The sequence below is a fragment of the Penaeus vannamei genome, chromosome 28 (assembly GCF_042767895.1).
Source record: "Penaeus vannamei isolate JL-2024 chromosome 28, ASM4276789v1, whole genome shotgun sequence".
NCBI classification, from domain to species: Eukaryota; Metazoa; Arthropoda; class Malacostraca; order Decapoda; family Penaeidae; genus Penaeus; species Penaeus vannamei.
The window spans coordinates 2,377,195-2,397,194 of record NC_091576.1 but is presented as its reverse complement, the minus strand read 5'-3'; the positions used below and the strand labels follow the sequence as shown (position 1 = coordinate 2,397,194).

The 20,000-nt window shown below is 35.7% G+C and overlaps 1 protein-coding gene, 1 long non-coding RNA gene and 1 pseudogene across 2 annotated transcripts in view; 2 read left to right on the top strand and 1 right to left on the bottom strand.

Annotated features, from left to right (window-relative positions):
* The window catches only part of RabGGTa (Rab geranylgeranyltransferase subunit alpha), a 10,601-nt gene extending 1,823 nt beyond the window's left edge, over positions 1–8,778 (top strand). The window contains exons 2-10 of the mRNA XM_027363306.2: positions 560–670; positions 1,248–1,366; positions 2,346–2,536; positions 2,645–2,844; positions 3,259–3,359; positions 3,456–3,624; positions 4,916–5,129; positions 5,436–5,564; positions 7,577–8,778. Coding sequence (XP_027219107.2) covers positions 560–670; positions 1,248–1,366; positions 2,346–2,536; positions 2,645–2,844; positions 3,259–3,359; positions 3,456–3,624; positions 4,916–5,129; positions 5,436–5,564; positions 7,577–8,007 — 1,665 coding nt within the window. The 3' untranslated portion in view covers positions 8,008–8,778. The remainder of the gene's footprint in view (positions 1–559; positions 671–1,247; positions 1,367–2,345; positions 2,537–2,644; positions 2,845–3,258; positions 3,360–3,455; positions 3,625–4,915; positions 5,130–5,435; positions 5,565–7,576) is intronic.
* A 1,865-nt stretch (positions 8,779–10,643) lies between these two features.
* On the bottom strand, positions 10,644–19,804 carry LOC113811539 (uncharacterized). Its single transcript, XR_003476239.2, has 6 exons — positions 19,703–19,804; positions 13,089–13,131; positions 12,385–12,615; positions 11,844–11,914; positions 11,279–11,344; positions 10,644–10,799 (listed from the first exon to the last, which is right to left on the bottom strand). It is a non-coding gene; the product is annotated as an uncharacterized lncRNA (long non-coding RNA).
* On the top strand, positions 14,245–15,240 carry LOC138867200 (uncharacterized; annotated as a pseudogene).
* Positions 19,805–20,000: the final 196 nt, after the last annotated feature.

Here is a 20,000-nt window from a genome sequence, read left to right as displayed (position 1 = left end):
AAGTATAACTGTGTCAAAGCTTTTGTCACTCAAAAACTGACTCGCCCGTATTTAGACTGACAGCAAAGATCTTAGACTGGTTACTCATTCGATGGTAAATTTCAAGGGAGGTCTACACGTGTTCTATAGTGTGTAGAGATATCTTTAACTAGCAACATCTGCCAGAATCCTTGAAGGCGTATTCTGTGTCCTTGAAGCAACTGCTCTGAACACGGGAAGCAAGATGTGAGATGCATTACTATTGGCTGTTTGGAATGCAACCGGTGATTGATTCACGTGAGGTGATGACCTCAAGAGCTGTTAGGGTTATTCTGGGGTGCTGTAACAGTGTGATTATTAATGTACTATATTCTTTTAGGAAAGTTATTAGATGATTTTAATCCAAAGGATTTTTGTTTTTTTTATTGAGGTAATGAAAGTAAGCCTGAATCATTTTCAATAATCTGTCCCTTTTCTACTAGAATTAGTTCATTCCAGTTAGTACTGAGCATATTACTTAATTTTAAAGTTATATGATAAGCTCACATAACGCAATTTCACCTCTTTATATTCCAAACAGCATGGTCGCCTGAAAATAAAAACAACAGCCGAGCAGGCAGCTGAGAAGCAGAAGGAGAGAGAAGAAAAGAGGAAACTCTATCTTGGGGGCCTAACAAAGGCTTTTGATAAGGTACTTGTTTATATACTTGGAGAAATACGTTGATTACCGATAAAGATTTGTGCAGTAGGATGATTATATTTTTTGAGCATAGACAAGCAAATATGCATTCAAACCACAGGTGTATGTGTATGAACACACATACACATACACCTGCACATACACATACACATACACATACACATACACATAGACTTACACAAAGACATTCACATATGCATACACATATTTGCATATGGATACACATACACTTACACTTACACTTACTCTTACTCTTACACATTTACATATGCATACACATAAACATGTGCACTGATACATACAAACACACACACAATACACACAATATACACACACACACACACACACACAATACACACACACACACACACACACACACACACACACACACACACACACACACACACACACACACACACACACACACACACTAATACACACACACACACACTAATACACACGCACATGTACTCACACTCACACTTACACTCACAAACACACACAAGATTAATATACTTTTTGATCCACTTTCTCTCGAATATTCACAACATTTTCTCATCATGCGTAGAGATCAACAGGAACCTATGATGAGGAAGGGCTGAAAGTGACGGCACAGCTGCTCATGGCCAATCCTGATGCCGCGACCTTGTGGAATTTTCGAAGGGAAATTATCCTGGCCATGAAAAGGTAATGTATTTATTTATTTATTTATTTATTTATTCATTTATTTATTTTTATTTATTTATTTATTTATTTATTATTTTATGAAATGGTATGTTTATGCTTTGATTTGAATGTTCTCATTATGAGATTATATATTAGGTTAATGTAGGTGTTATACAACATATGCACAATTATGCTCTCAGTATTGTTGAAGTAATAATTTTGATTAATTCATTATGTGTGTAATGTATATCATCATCATTGTTGTTGTCACTATTTTTTATTTTATTTATTTATTTTTTTTTATTGTTTATTATTATTATTGTTATTATCATTATTATTATTTTTTTTTGCTATTATTATTATTATTGTAATTGTTATTATTATTATTATTGTCATCGTCATTGTTATTATTATTATTATTATTATTATTATTATTATTATTATTATTATTATTATTATTATTATTATTATTATTATCATTATGATAATAGTAATTATTATTATTATTATTATTGTTATTATTATCATTATTGTTATTATTGTTGTTATTATTATTATTATTATTATTATTATTATTATTATTATTATTGTTATTATTATTACTACTACTATTATTGTTATTATTTTTATCATCATCGTCATTGTCATCATCATTATTATTATTGATGTTATTATGTTTTAATATTGCAGTTTTGTTGTTATTGATATTTTTATTATTATGATTATTTTTAGAATGATAATGATTACTATTGTTATTATTATTATTATTATTATTATTATTTAAAAGTTTTGTACTGTAATGTTTGTTCTGCTATATTACAATAGGGTTATATTTACCAATTACTTAAGCCTTACTATTATTAGAAATCATAATTGTTCGAGTAACATTAAAACTTTTATTTTACATTTTTTATTCTTATTATCCATGTTCCTACAGGAGTGATAATTATAAACTTGTTCCCCAGTCCTCCAAGTACTAGACTTTGGCCAAATGTTTCAGTGACGACCATGAGTCTTGGGACAAACTCCTCCAGGGGGAACTGTCAGTCGTGGAAAACTGCCTGATGAAAAACCACAAGAGCTATGGGGCTTGGCATCACAGGTGCTGGGTCATGGAAAACTTTCCCAACCCTCCCTGGGACAAGGAACTGGCTCTCTGCGATAAATATCTCAAGGCAGATGAGAGGAACTGTTAGTAATTTTTAGGAATTATTTTCCATGTGTGAGTCCTGGTTTCATATAAAGAGTGTTTGTGAATCTACTTCCGGTATTTCAAGTAATACACTTTGCACTTTACAGTCCACTGTTGGGATTACCGTCGATTTGTTGTTGCTCGAAGTAGTAAGCAGCCAGAAGATGAACTGAAGACATCGCAGCAGTTAATAGAACGAAATTTGAGCAATTATTCGGCCTGGCATTACCGCTCAAAGCTGCTACCACTTGTGTATCCACCATTGCCAGACACCCCACATCCAGTTCCAGAGAACACTCTGATTAAGGTCTGTTTAGATGTTGCTGAATATAAATACTTTCCAGACATTTTAATTACTTTCAGATTTTTCAAACTGAAAAAGTCATAGTGAGTTAGCTTTGAAGAGATATTGTTAAATCTTACTGCAGATCATGTCCCAATTAAACTAGATTTTGAATATACAGTTGGATAAATGTTATCAGATACTCTCCAGTATACAAGAATGTAGTGCAGATTTAGTTAGTTTTTTGTAGTAGATTAGGATACTGATTTACTTCTGTTTGAGCATAGTGGAAAATATACATTTTTAAGTACAAGGGAAATTTTAATTGATTAAGAAGTTATCATTGGTTAAGTGTATCCTAGAGTGACATTTCACGGTTATTTTTTCTTCATTTGAGTTATCATCATTTACTATTTTTGGTTACTTTAAACTTTGTAGGAGTTGCAGACAGTGGTGGAAGCAGTCTTTACAGATCCTTCTGACCAAAGCCCATGGTTCTTCCTGAGGTGGCTTGTCAACAGACAGGAAAAGAACCCAAGGTAAAAAGATCTCACCATTTTTTATTAAATCAAAGAATGATTTTTAAGAAATAGAATCAGGTCATCTGTTTCTCATCTTATTTTTTAATTTTCCAGATTGTTACAGACTGGATTTATCAGCAGTGGAACCAAGGATAGCTTGCTTGTGTGTGTGTTCTCAAAACCTCTCATGCAGCAAAACATCCCACAGATTTCTGTTGATGATGAAGATGTTGGAAACAATGAGTGGCATGCACCTGATAATGAGACTTATTCATATGTATGGGTTAGTATCATTATTTTTTTTTTCCAGCAACTGTTCAACTTACATAAACATTATATTTATTTTCTTTCTTCTTTTTATAGTGTGCGACTACTTTTTCAGCTCTCACAGAGGCAAATTTCAGTCCCTGGCTTTTCAAGAGCTAGATTTTTTACAACAGGAAAATATAGATAAATATTTCCTTGTCAAACAGTAGCTACTAGATATGTTAATGGACACTATATGTCTCATTGATAAGGAAAGAGTCTTTGAAAAAACACCATTGTGACAAACGGCTATAATATCCCGTTTTTTATGGTAATACCAACATCGGCGTCTGAAAGCCAATGGAATATCCAGTGACGCCAATGTTGCTGTCATAATTCCATTTGATTTTAGTTGTTGCTGTGGGATCCCGTATTCTGTACTGGATCTATTTTTAGACTGTATACTGCACTAGAAATTCTGTAACTCCACCCACTATCCCTGTTCTCACAAGTCATGTACTTCAGCTAGACTATGCCCCAACCCATACTTAGAATGAGGAACTATCATTGGCAGATTCTACATCACAGTTTCACCCTCTGTGGTCCTTCCCCTGTCCTCCGTATCCTTCTATTCCTTTACTGTCCCGGGGGGTACACTTCCCTCTCCTGTGTTTATTGCTTGTCCTCATACCCCCCTCTCCCTCTCCTTCATTTCTCAAACATTTTACACCAGATATCTTTGAATGATTTCATATTTGATAAGCTTTGCATTATTGTCTTATGCTTTTTCTCTCTATTTTGTGTGTGTGTGTGTGTGTGTGTGTGTGTGTGTGTGTGTGTGTGTGTGTGTGTGTGTGTGTGTGTGTGTGTGTGTGCGTGTGTGTGTGTGTGTGTGTTTGTGTGTGTGTGTGTGTGTGTGTGTGCGCGTGTGTATGTGCGTGTGCGTGTAAGTGTGTAAGTGTGTGTGTGTAAGTGTGTGTAAGTGGCAAGAGAGAGAGAGAGGAAGAAACTGTATTAACTGTATTAGATAAGAGACATTCAAGATGACACAAACAAATTTACCGTTTGTTGGCAAGAGCCTCTTACATGAGCAATGTGCACTTTTTAAATCACTGGAGCAAACAGGTTAAAAACCCAACATTCATTGTCTTTAGTATAAAATAATTGGATAACATTTTCTTTCTCTTTTCTGGGGGTAAAATGAAAGCCAAATAGATTAAATCAAAACTACATAATACAGTTAAGTTACATATTTGTACATTACATTTCCTTTATTGACAAGTAACTGATTTTTTTTTTTTCTCTTTTTTTTTTTTTTTTTTTTTTAGGTTGTACAGTTGAAGGAGCTATCAGAGGGTGAGCACTCCATTGCAATCAGCTTTAATTCTTCCACCAAAAAAAGCTTGACGGTGTCCCCTGGAAAAACCTCGGTAGCGTGGATGACAGAGCTGGAGGAAGAACTAACAGGTCTCACAAGATCGACGTTGGAAGAAGTCAAGCAGAACTGCATAACTTTAGACGAGTTAGATCCTGGTAACAAATGTAAGTAAATGATGGCTAGCTTGATTTTTGTTTTCCAGACTCGAGTTGCTGCTTACCTTCTTTTGTATAGGAAACCATAGTTAACGAGTTAATCTTTAAAGATCAAGATTACTGACTATATTGTATATATGAAAATCTTACAAAGAGAGAGACTAGAAAATCAGATTTGGTTAATTTAAAGACATTGTACGTAATAGTAAAATTATACTCTGTATGGTTAATTTTTTAGTGCTTAAAATAAGTGATCATAAAGTTAGGAAGAGAAACTCATGACTAATATATTGGGAATTTTATCAATTTTTACAGGGGTGTTATTAACCATAGTAGACGTGATGTGGGCTCTAGACTCGTACAGCCATCAAGCAAAGATCAGCAGTTACCTCTCACAACTTCAGGACCTTGATCCACTTCGCACAAAATATTATGCAGATATGAGTAAGTTCCAATCTGATATTAAGGTATTATCATAAGACAGTTGATTACCAAATGTATGAAGGGGCTTCAGAAAGTTTGTGGAAAAAGGATAGTATGAAAAAACAATTTCAGTTATGATGTCCCCCCCCCCCCCCAACATATGCTCCATAAAGGTTGATACAATTCTGCAAACGTTAATACCAGCCTTTAAGTCCTTCTGATTAGAATTGAGGGTCTTGTGATCTGAACCATGCGAGACCAGCTCTACATCGTCAATTGATGAAAAATTGGTACCTTTCAATGATTTTTTTCAACTTTGGAAACAAAATGAAGTTGGATTGGGCTAAATCAGGCTTGTAAGGGGGATGTCGGATGATTTCCCATTGAAATTCACATAGCACAGGTATTATTTATCGAGCATCATGAGTATTTGCATTGTCGTGGTGGAGGAGGACACATTGATGCAGCTTTCCAGGGTATTTTTCTGAGATATTTTTGGACAGTTTTCTCTAAAGGCCTTCATAATAAGCAGATGTAATCGTCTTCTTATTCTTGAGGAAGTCAACTAGCAAAATCCCCTCTGCATCCCAGAAGACAGTGGCTTTGACCTTTCCTCTTGAATGCTCAGATTTTGCTTTGACTGGTCCACTTCTACCACAGGGCAGCCACTGCTTTGATTGAATTTTGTCCTTAGGTAGAGCCATGTTTCATGGGGCCTCTGAACCTTTTCACAGAAAAGCTTCAGAGGCCCCATCCCACTTGTTTAAATTTCCATTGAAAGATCTACCCTTGTTTGCTCTTGATCTGGTCGCAACAACCTAGGGACCCATCTAGCAGAAAGCTTGCTTAGTCCCAAACTCTCCACGAGAATTGCGTGTGCAGAACCCACAGAGATGTTGAGTGTGTTTGCTACCAATTAAGTGGTTATTTGTCTATCCTTTTCGATCAAGTCATGAACAGCATCAATGTTTTCCTCACAAACTGACATTGTTGGCCTGCCATTTAGGGGTTCATCTTCAACTTTGGTTTTTCCACTTCTGAAGAGACTTATCCATTTGTTGCTTGTTGACTTCTTTGGGGGTATCATCACCATAAACTTGTTACAGAGCATCAGTGATTTGGCTATTCTCCCAACCAAGTTTCACCATGAACTTTGTTTGTTCAGGTCACGATTTTGGTGAATTCCACATTGCTTGAATGGTGCTAGACTTTCAACTGGCAGTGATGTGTTCTTACCTGCATTTAAGGATTTATGTTTGAACATATTATAACATATTGGTACAAGAATGTTCAGGTGCATTAAAATCAAAATCTTTCCAAACATTTATTAGTTATACACTTTTTCCACAAACTTTTTTGAAGCTCCGAAGTATGTTAAATACCTAACCATAAACATCTGTTTAAAAGCTAATGCCTTTAACTTTTACCAATGAATGGCATGTATGATGTACCATACTGAAAATAGCCATCTCACTAGGCACACAGTGATAGTCTTTCTATCAGACTTATCTCTGTGGTAGCTGGATAGTTTTGTGGGAATTTATGCCAGAAAGCAGCATTTAGACCTTATTGTCATACAAGTATATTTCTATTTGAGCCATAAACCAGGGATTTCTCAGTTGCTCATACTTGGCATGTGCTGCCATGATTACATGTACATTTATACCTTTAGGTGTTTTAGCTAGGTGAAAAGCATTGGGTTCAAGTTAGGGGATGTAGCAGTTCTTTAACTCCTCCCTCCTCCTCCTCTTCACTTGACTCATTGCATAAGACAAATTAAATGTTCCACCCCATCTTCTACCACATTCTCTCCTTTTAAAAGTTCTAATGACAATGCTGCTGTTGTTTTTTAGACCAGTACAGTATTAAATCTGGATTTAGAGGTGTTTCCCTTGTGGTTAGCAGTACTTTTGGAGGTATGAATTGATAATTGGGAGACAATATTCAAATATGAGAGGACTGGAGACACTGCCAGCTAAATTTGCCAGGATATTAGATAATGTATAATATATATTGTATTTCACTTTTTTCAGAGAGCAAGTTATCTATGGAGACAGCTTTGAAGAAACACCGTTTAACAACTGAAAATGATGATCAATTCAAGCTAAATGAAAGAAGGCTTACCCGAATAGCCTACAGTCACCTACTAGCATGCAGCAAATCTGTTGATCTGAGTTGTAATGAGCTGTCTTCAATACAGCCACTAAAGTCTCTTGTAGCATGTAAGGAGCTGCTTTTGGATGACAACCAAATTGCTGATGTTACTCCTCTAGTATTTCTCAAGAAACTGGAAAAACTCTCTTTGTCCAAAAATAAAATTGACTCGCTTGATCAGCTCAAACCTTTACAAGAAATTCTTACATTAAAGGAGTTAACCTTAAGCAGTAACAACATATGTAATATTGAAAATATTGATGAACAGGTTAAGGAATTCTTGCCACAGGTTCAAAGAGTTATTTGGTGAAGTACAGTCTGTATAGATATGGTGTGAAAAAGAACTTGTTATAAATGAACAGATCTATAAGTATACGTCATGGAAAATTTTGTGGACTGTGGTTCCATTTTTTGCGCAAAGTCTAAAGATTACAGATCTAGTTGTAGCATGTGCATATGAAGAATCTGAACTTTATAATTCACTAAATGCATTAGCAATCAGGGAGATTTTCATGCTTTACCTTTTCAAAATTTATAATAATTTTTAGTCGATTTTACTGCTAGAATGGAAGCTAAGATGTTACCAAAAACATTTTTTATAGTTTTTCACCAATTCTGTTTATTGAATTTTTTTGTTTACATTTTCTATGGGATATTTAAAATTGTTGAATTTTTTTAAAAACTGTTGTAATTCCATTTATGTTGTTATATGCAATTTTTGTTAGTTAAAATTTTTACTCCTGGCTGGAATAGGGCCAGGTAGAAAGCTTTCAACTATATGATATGTTTAAATATCTTTCCAACTTTATCAAAATTGTATTTATTATAATACGTATACATTTAATAATATTAAAGAGAAACTTACTGTGTCGTAATTTTATTGAAGCACGCAAACAGAGATTTTGCAATGTTTGCAGAAGACTCTTGCCAAAGTTGTATTTATTTAAATTTGAACTTACATTATAACATTTTATTGTCACTGTTGGGGAAAATCAAATAATGATATCCCTAATTGATTGCTGGTCACTCTAATATGTTGTTCTGTAATGGGGATGACAAATAAATTTTATGGTCGCATTAATTATACTTATTATAGACCTTGTCTAAAGAACTCGATATGTTAGTTGTTACTAAGTAACTACACACGAGTGGTGAGAGAAGACTAACCTTCAAGCTATTGGTTATCAACTTGTTACTTCTCATAGAATACTGAGTTTAGATCCCCATCTGCACCATCTTGCAATACCCATTGAGGAATGTAGTAAATTTATTACTGGTACTTCAAAGGATTTCCCGTGCTGGCAGTTGAGGTAAATATCAAGATTAACCACTGGTATGATACTATCAATTCATGTGCCATACAGCATATGTTCAGTATTTTACCTTAGTTTTCTTATTATGCTGGCTTTCCCTTAATTTTTCTGTTCATTCATTTTTTTCCCCCTTTCCTCTTTCTTTTAATTTAGTGAGCCCCCCCTTCCCTCCCCAGGTTACAGGAGCTGTAGAGGTGGTTGCTACAGCTCCTGACTTCATCTAATGGATTTGCTCTAAAATAGTAAGAAGACCATCAACATTTCTTATTCTGAGTAACTGACAGCAATTTATCATCAAATGGAATTAACTTGATCCATTCCATTATAATCTTGTCTCACACCTATTACCTGATATGCTGAAGCAATTATAGGCTATCCCAGACTTTACTGCAAAATTTTAAACAAAAAAGGGGCCAGAACTCAAACATTGATGCTTTTTAAGTAGAGCTGAGATTCATCTGTTTTATATGAAAAATTTTTGACGACAAGTATGAGTCCAATCCAACAATCCTTTTAAGTGCTTTTGTCCTGAAACCATTTTGTGCTTAGTATCAGTCAATGGGACAATAAGCTTTTGCCACTGCTGGAAATAGGTAATTCTTACATGCTATAAGGAACATGCCCCATTTTGAAACCTGTGTTCGCATGAAGGATAGATCTGCGAGTAATGTCAGTATGACTTTCATAGTATCACCAGGTCAAACTTCCCAGGTGGCATTTTTTCTACTACGTAGCTTTTTCTACTACGTAACTTTGTCTACTTGTTTCACCTACAGTTTCCCTGCTTATATCCAAAATGTGAGAAATGGAATACTTTGATAACTGTTTTTGTGCAAATAGGCACTGCAGCTTGTTTAGTATGACAGGCCTGTCCACATGTGCAGGCATGATTTACAGGCAGAAAAGTACACAAGCATAGTTGACCTCACAGCTAGACATTACTTGGTAAACAGTTTCCCATTGTTTTCTCAACTTTGATGTCACCTCTACAGATGCCTGTAGTTAATAATTTAAAATCATTCCTTTCCTTGTAATAGTCATAACTAAACTTACATTATATATGCCAGAATACAGGCTCATACATTTAGTCTGCTTATAGCCATTGTATACATATGAAAATTATTGTTAGTGTTTTCAGGCAACTGGGTCTGGTTTTAAAATGTTACATTAAACAAAAGGAATTTAGCAATGCATGAAAAAATTACTCTTTAAAAAGATATATAAACACACACTGCAGCCTATATTGTCCATAGGATAATCCAGCCCTATATGTAACATTGTGAAGAGCACAGTGAATTCAGACTGATTCATTTCTTGAAGATACATTCAGCACGAAAATACTTGAAATATTTCCCAAAATTTGGTAAGTAAATGATTCCTATTGGTAAACCAATATTTCCTTTGCCTTCACTGTTGCCCATGTGGACAGGCCCTAATGGTTAATGGGATGAATAACCCCCTAGGGGTTAGTAAAATTGTAGTTCTGGTTCAATATTTAATGTCTTTTCATTACTGGTAATCTACCATATAATTGTCCTAAGTCAGTTATACAGAAAGGTTTAATATTCGATGTTATGCTCTCATCCAAACTATTCCTTGTGGATATAGATGGATATAGACAAGAAAAATCAGATTATGGTCAGTCATGTGTTTATTACCTTGTAATAAGCTTACAGGAGAATATTAAACCAAGATTTTTTTTTTTAGAAGTACTTCTCATAAGGCAAGATACCTTTTCAAACCCTGGTAGACTTATTCCACGTTCTGCTCTTTGTGCCAACTGTCAATGCTGGAATAGAAAAATTGCCATTAGTAATTTTGTTAAAAGGTAAATCACACTGCATATAAACTAAGATTAAGTATGAATATATTATAAGCTGATCACAGTTGGCTTTACAATGGGAAATTTGCAGATAAACTTTATATTCAACCATCCAGGTGCTAAAATTCATACTTTTACACATTTAGCATGTCAAGTCTAAACCTGCCTTTATCAAAGAGAAAAAGGCAAAATGGCTTCAACTTGTTATTCTTGTCCATTAAAAAAACAAGTAAACAGTAACAGTTTGCTTGGTACTAGGATGGACACTTGTTTATTATAACATCTCTAAAGTGATCACAGCTTCCTCTTCAATAGTTCCAAGCCCTAGCTATAGAATATTCACAATGCATATAGCATTTTATGTTCAAAGCTCAGAAACTAGTAGGATTCTTCATTGTATAAATTTTCATGCATTACCTTAGGTAAAGACAGTATAGGACACTTACCATTTAGAGAAACGGCACTTGGATTTTTAAGAGACTTTCCATCAGTTTTTTTACCCACGCTTGTACCTGTGAAAGTAAGTAATGATAAAAAAATAAGACACTGGCTAGTCTACTTGGTAAAGTGAGGAATCTTTAAAATTTTAAGTATAGAAATATTTCAGATAAATTAAAGATGCAAACATGTAAAGTAATAATTAACTTGCTTTCCTCAAAGGCAAAGGATGCAATGTTTATCACCTTGATTAATCTTGTCCATTTTCTACGCCCAAAGAACAAGAAAAGTTTTCTGGGTTCTAGCATGGACATTAATAGTAGTTAGTATTAGTCAGTAATATCCATTAAATTTCTTTACTATCATACTATACATGAACCTAACTTTTGAGTACAAATACTCTTCAAGTATGCCAGCTTTGCTGTTCAGGTTGAAGAGCTTTTAATTACACAAAACCCAAGGTACAGAAATATAATGGAAAGGGGAATTAACTTATGCTAAAACATTCCCTTTCCATCTAAAACATTCCATATTTATGAAATGCATGTAGTCTAAAAATGTAGTTTAGCTTACCTATTATCCACATTCTGGGTGTCCATAGCAGGTGTCCATGTGTGGATTTTCTTTCAGCCCTGTTGCAGCATCTGGTAAAAGTGATGTTCAAGAAATCAGATTTCCATTTGGAGCAAAAACCCAAACTTGAATAATGTTTGTTTTCATGTCAAATCATATAAAGCCAACCTCCTCATACGAAAGGGGACAGCAGTACCGATTTATTGATCTAGTCCACTTCGAAGCCCAAATAAACAAGGGGTTATCCGGGTACTAGGATGGACACATCAAGGGAAATCCCATGTGGAAAACACCTTCCTTAAAAATGCCTTAACATTTCCAATTAAATATCTATGGAGCATTAAACCTTTGACAGATTTTTCAAAGGTTAACTTACTCGTAGGGAAACACTCCTGTATTTCTTTAACTTTTAAAAGAGGTGCTTTGTGCTACTTAAGAGAAATTCATGCTTTAGCACTATGGAGCATTTGTTGAAATTTACAATAGAATAGCTCAAAAATTATAGAATATTCCAAAATCAGTTTTGCGAAATTATACTTACAATCCGTTTTACATCACAAACTCTTGCTTGCAATGTTAGGATGATGGTCCCATCTCCCAATGGAATTTAAGAGACAGGTCAAGTATTCTACAAGGACACTCTTTCCAGCCTCGGACTGTGGCAGGGCTTGAACCACTCATTGTATCGGTCTTCCTGTGCGCCAGTTCTAGGAAATCATTGTCAAATTATCCAAAGCCGCTTTCCATCACTGACGAATAATCTTGTATGTGCCTGTTTGCAATAGAATTACGCAAGTTAATTTCACAATAAGCTAAGGATCACCTAAATATTCAAAACTTATTTAAAAGTAGTTTTTGTCAAGTATCAGACTTTGCTTTCCGCAAAAACGAGGGAGGCAAAGATCATCAACTTATTTAATCTTGTCCATTTTCTACGCCCAAAGAACAAGAAAAGCTTTCTGGGTTCTAGCATGGACATATTTGGATAATGTTACTCCATAAGAACATTTTATTCAAGCTCAAAATCCAAAAGATAACTATAATAAAATATACAGGATTAACTTTCATGCCATTTTTGTCAACTCTTGAAAATGTGCTAAAGTAAATTCCTCTATACATTCATTAAAATAAAAAATATATGCACTCCTGCCCAAATGAACTCTTCCGATTCCAAAACAAGGTCTTATCCTAATCCTTAAATGTTCAAGTAACTCAAGTTCAAAAGTTCCGGTTATCTATACTCACCATGAATGCAAGTTATAGGTCTTGTGGCAATTCATCCTGGCACCTGGTAGGAAGAAAAAACATTTTAGAATACATGGCTTTAGAATACATGGCCAAATAATTCTTAACTTACATGCAGCACCCTTCTCGACACTAAATTACAGCTCGAATTGAACGGAAACAATAATGGAAAAACTCGTGCTATCAAATCTATACAGTCACGCACACTACAAGATCCACAGACATGTAAAGTCTCGAGTTTTTGCCTGCACCAAAGAGGGAAACAGCAAAGCGAATCAACTTTATTTTAATCTTGTCCATTATGCTACCCAGCAAGCTGCGGTTGGGCCGACAGGGTTATTAGAATGGACGGACCAGTACAACTTAAGAATGAACATTAATGCTCCTGAAAAATACTCAACCTTACTACATTACCCTGAAATCTAAATTTTAATCTATCCTCAATCATCAATATCAACTTAAAAGTACTTTTCTGTTAACGAGTAAAGCATAATATTGAAAGACCGGTATTGGTCAAAATTCTGCCAGCCGCCTTTTAGACGAAAAATAACATATGCAAATGATAGAGCGAGTGATTCTAAAAAACTTTTCTTCTATGTACTTCCTTCTCAGCTCAAAACTAACGAAGTTATTGGACACATAAGTGTCCGTGAGCCCGTTATGATGTACTATCTCAATATTTTAAAAATCGCCATCCAATATCCTTTCCTTCCTTTTGTAAACAAAAGGATGCCGTTTCATTTTTGTACAATTATTCTAATCACCGAGATTTGTGCGTGGATAAAGCCCACATAACGGTACACAAAGCAGATTTTGTGTCTGTATCAATATATATGACAATAGACCAGTAATACTCACATGATATTGAGTATTTACAATAAGTAAATTTCTTGTTCTGCGCAAACCGATGTGCCTCACCCATATTACGAGCAAAAGGGGCCTGAAGAAATGCGCGGGATTTTCAAAAACAAAAATGTTATCGCCTGAATTGCGAACGAAACATTTTGAAATATTTATTCGACACTAAATGCGCGTGACATTGTCACGAAAGCCAATAGTATTACAGGAAATACTATTAACCAATCACGAGACACCGTGTGTGGAACAGGTATGTATAGTGGTAGAGTAAAGTGAGTATAATGAATCTTTTGCCATCATGGATCTCAGGTGCGTCGGGTGTAACCCTCACTATTATAGTGTAATATCTGATTATTTTGAGAAAAATGATAACGCTATAGAATTCCTGAGAGCACAGTGTTTTGCCAAGGGCGGTAAATTGTCCACACTGCGATTTACCTTGCAAATACCGTGAAGATCGACATACGTGGTATTGTGGCAGATGGAAAAAAATTGCAAAAACAAAACGTCGTAAAAGTTGCGCTTTCTCGATCAGTGATTATAGCGGCACGTTTCTGCAGGGAACCCATTTGGCACCATATAAAGTAGTTTTATTTGTTAATCATTGGTTGCAAAAGTATTGGGATCATCAAACTGTCACTAAATGTATTGGCATGTCTAGACCTACTAGCGTAGATTGGAGGAGTTTTTGTTCTGAAGTTGCCCAAAATTGGTGGTTACAAAATCAAAATTCAATAGGAGGTGCCGGGATAATCTTTGAAATCGACGAGACGCTGCTCGTGCGGCGCAAGTATAACAGGAGCAGACAGGTGAGCCACGTGTGGGTCTTTGGGGGTATTGAGCGTGTCAGTAAAAAGAAATTCATTGTTCCACTCGTGGATGGCGACAGGAGTGCTGACACACTCATACCCCTGATTAAGAAATATATAAAACCAGACAGTATGATATACAGTGATAAATGGGCTGCCTACCGAAACCTAAAACATCTTGGTTACAACCATCTGAGTATTAATCATTGAGAATTTTGTAGACCCACACGACCCACAACTCCATACACAGAACATTGAAAGATTGTGGCGCGATCTTAAAGAATGGATAAGGAGGCCCGGAATTAGATCAGAATATCTGCCCCAATACATCGCGCGATATTTGTTTATCACAAAAATCTAATTCCCCCTTACATTCTTTTTTTGTGGAAGCGGCATCATTATACCCGCCGCAAGGCGGGGTTCAGCAAGACCAGCCCTCTCCAGTCCCAGTTCCTCTCGATGAGAGTACTTCTGAGAGTGAATAAAATTAGGCAAGATATTTAAATCTGTACTTAGGATTTTTTCCCCATTGTATATATATAAAACGTTATTACGGAACAAAATACATGTTTTCATGAACTCCGACGCATATTTATTAAGAATCGGCGATATTAAATGAATCGTGTGTCAAAGAGTAAGACAGGAACACCATGCTTAACTAGCAATTACTGGCAAGGTAGCGATTATACTGTATGATAAACGGCGACAAATCCTGGCCAATGAAAACCGAGGAAAATGACGTCAGTATTTCTTGACCAATCAGAACTCGCTATTTTCGGAAAGTGTGCACCGGACAAAAAAAAAAAAAACGTTCAGTGTGTCTGTCAACTGTGTGAGAAGGGTTTGGGTGTGAAATGTTGGAAAATATATAGCCGGCTGAAATGTTGATAAATCGCTATTTGCATTTCTCTGCAGAAAAACTACAACATCAACAATATTTGACTAAGTATACGGAGTTACGGCAATAGAAGGTTAGTAAGATTTAAATCGATTATAACGAGAACCGGCATATTACACACATTGCATATTGCACGAATATATATATACTCAAATATTTATAGAGTGCAACTAACTAATTCTTATTTTGCAATAAACGCAGGCAGAATATTAACAAACGCAATATTAATGATAAATATTAAACGTTAATTTCTTTTGTCTGTTGCATACATCGCCTTTGAATCGGTGTACAATAACCGCGCGCGCAATCAAATTGCCATAACGAATGGGGACCAGGATGACGTTGCGGGCATGTCACGGAAAAACTTCTGATGGGCGGGTCTCAATCTCAATCTCAACAATAATGAGCAGGGCGCTAAATGAGCGCGGGTGACGGAAAAGACTCGCAACGAGTGCACAAACCTTTTGGGAGTGTGATTTGTCTCGATTTGCGCATAGAAGGGGGCTCTAGCATTATTCCCATCGATAAACTAATGTTAAATGTAGCGTGCGACAGCAATAACTGAAAGAGCAGCGGCTCCATGGAGGACGCCGTGTCCATGCTGCGCAACCGTTCCTGCCCGATGTGAGCAGCACCGCAAATTTTAGTTAAAATTGAAAATTATGTAGGAATGAGGTTATCCGTTTGTGTGACGCGCGGTGATAGAGGGAAATGGACAACGCCATTTTATAGAACGGAAGAAATAGTAGGATGTATCATAGGTTAAGCTACAGCGGGCTCTTATCCAGCTATTAATGACGAAAATGTACCTCGCTCTTCAGGCTCATGGGCGTTCCTTCTCGGCAGACATACACGCTCGGGATATCGGCAATTTTTGTGTAATCAAAATTTATTGCTTTTGTATTGTGAGGCAACCAGACAAAAAGTAAGCCCAGATTTAACCACACATTAGTAGACCGTAATTATATTGGTGAAACATGCGTCTTTTTTCCGTAGAGTTTAAACAAACACGATTTAAAGCTTTTGTTAGTTGTTTTGATATGTTTTGCTGTGTAAATCATGGAAATTTTTCCCAAACATATTGCAAATCCTTCGCTTAAGCAACTCTGACGTCGAGAAGTACAAGTTACGTCACTGCTCAAGCAGTCAGATGCGACAGAGAACAATAGCATTACAGCGCTAAACAGCGAAGGAATTATCCATTCCAAAAACAATCGTTTCGAAAGGAGGAGGCTGGCAGAATCTGAAATTTTACCGAAAGACCTGCTGTTAACAACGGTAATATACTTATATTTATATTATATACTTATAATATACTTATACTTAATTTACTTATATAATATACTAGTTCTTATATAATATACTTATATAATATAATATAGGTAATATACTTGTACTTATATTACTGATATACTTCTATTTACACTTCCGTGAAATCTTTACCTCGTGTTAAAATGAAACTACCAATCTCTTTCCATTCAGAAATCTACAAGAATGGCCGACTCTTGAACCGGCTCATTCTATTTTCATTCTGCCTTAAAATAATACTTAAGGGGACCGTCCCGGAGAGAGGGGGGAGGAGGGGGTTAAATTGAGTTAGTTAGCGTATAGTATAGGTACATGGATGAGGAAACTACCAAACGAGTATTAACCGCCTGCTATGGCTCGTTGTCTTGCAGCCGGCGTGCGAGTCCCTCAGCACCCGGAGAGGTACGTCGCTATTGAGCGCCCAGGTACACCTATGTGGACTTTTGCTTGCGGCAATCGTGCATAAGGCATTTAATTATGACATTGCGCATAGATATGAGTTCGTGAATGTTCAAGGAACACTTTTATACCAATATCAGAAAAAAATTATATCACCGTGATTTATGACGAAATATTTTGTGAAATATATCTAAAAAAAAATGTATGTTTTGTGTCCTTTTACACACGAAATATGCTTTGATCGAGACTCCCTGGTAATATGTTTTAGTTTACGTGGTAATATATACGTATATCACATACGAAGCACTAATGTTTAAAAATAGCCTTATAAGGAAGGATTGAAATATTTCCGTTACATTTCGCTCAACGGTCGGTACATCACAGCAGGGGGCAATTTGAATTGATTTGAAATTGGCAGTTACCGTTGTAAAGACCAATTCAATACGAATGTTACCTAAATGTCGGATTTTTAAACTTCGGATGTATAAGCGAGATACAGATTATTTCATGTTGAAGATGATAGTACTCAGTAATACCTGCTCTGAAATAAAAACTATATGGAATTTTGAGCTCGGTTGTATGCGTAGTCTTCGTCTGGCGTTCAAAAAGCTATCGCATCCGTTTCGTGCGTTCCCGATAAAAATGAATATGTTTAGACGTTACCGTAAGTCTTAGGCACCATAAATTGGCAAATATCCCACAACACATAGGCGTCTGCATGATTTTATGCACTTCTTAGTAAAGATAATGGGTGCAAATGGCTAATCATAAACTTTACACTTGTTCTCCCTTGCAATCTGCTAATATTGACAATTATCAAAGAAAATGGGTATGAGAGGGATAACTAATAAATTTTATTATTTAGATATGAAAGTCAATGTAGGCCTACTAAATGATGATGATTAATCTTTTTAACTTTATGTGCGTGCGTTCACGTACATATGATCCTCCTCGAAAATTATAAACACCCAGTGACCATCTCCCCCTCCCCCCCCCCTGTGTGAGGCATGGGGAATATTCAACGACTTTCGTAAGTTCTCGAATTCAATGTACTAAATTCATATGCTTTTGAAATTCTCAAAATTGAACCACCATGTTGTATTCATGCCAGGACTTTATAATTAGAATGATTTTGTACTAATATTGCCATCCACAGTTCCCCATTTCTTCAAAAATAAAAAAAAAAATAAAAAAAAAATGGAAAATAAAAAAAAATATATTTTTTAAAAAAAGGTTTTTATCTGGTTTAGATTAGTTGTCTCTATGGTAAAATGCATTTATTAAGCTTTTCACACGAAAATATCAACTTTAATGAACAACGAAAAAAAAAAAAAAAAAAAAAAGTGACATACCTTTACAGAATAGCGTCCCTATTGAACATGAAAATTCCTATTGACTTGGTAATCATTGCTTTGCAAAGTACACTAAATAAGCGTTTTTTTGATATATAATATCATTAGATTCAGAGAAAAATAACAGAGATAACGAACTTTGGCAAGGTGCCAAATACAAAACGCCGTAGCTCGGCTATTTTTTTATGACTCTTCGGTACTTCCCAACTCACGTAATTTTCATGCGATCCAAATGCAGTTTGTTGCTTTCACTAGAGCCTCGGCGTCCCATAGCCATGTAAAAGGCCGATTTTTGAATTTTTGCCTTAATCAAAAAATAATAATATTTTAATGCTGAAAAACGCATTCAAAAATAGTTCTCTATGTCAAGCTGTCCCCCGCCAAAAAAAAAAGGAAATTCAAAATTCGGCCTTTTACATGGCTATAGGCTAGAGTTGATCTAACACTAGCATTTTTGGGGGAATATTCTGTAAAGAGCTCTGATAGTTGGGATGTACCGAAGACATACCAAAAAAAATAGCGATTTTTTTCAACTTTTTGGGGGGTGCCCCCCCCCCAATGGGGAAGCAAAGTTAAAATTTATATATATAACGGAGTGCAATTCTTTACTCTATAGCATGCAAAAAGAATCAATCAGTTATCTCTAACCGATATTTTTTTATGATGTATAGAGTAGGGAAAGGTGGCCATTTTCCGGGACGGTCCCCTTAAAAACACTTAAAAACAGTTAATGTGATGAATGAATGTGTAAGTATGCACCTTCTCGACAATCATGGGAAATGTGGTTGAATGTATCACGAGTTGATAGAAGAAATATTTTAACATCCACCGGTAACGATCACTTAAACTTTAAAGTAATATACAGTAATATACTCTGACGTGTCTCAATAATACTTAGCCAAGCAATAACATCACTCTCTATCCATCTCTCTCTATCTATCAAAACACATAAAAAGAGAAATTAAGGAGTCTAAAAAATCGTTTTCTCACCCGACTCTGAGCGTCGTCTTCCCTCCACGTGGCGCCGCTGCCTTCTGGGCCGCTTCCGCCCAGCCGGCGACGAGGCAGCTTGCGGGTACATCTTTCGAAACTTGTTTTTCTTTCTTTCTTATTATAGGGGATTTGGCCATGGGTGTGGCTGTATGTCATATGTGAGAATTGATGATTCTATATGAGTTAAACTGATATTGAGCTATTTAAATATGTGGTATGGAATGGTAGAATTTGGAGGCAATTTTGAATTTTAACTATGGTGGAGCGGAAAAAATGTGCTGAAAAGTATACGCAC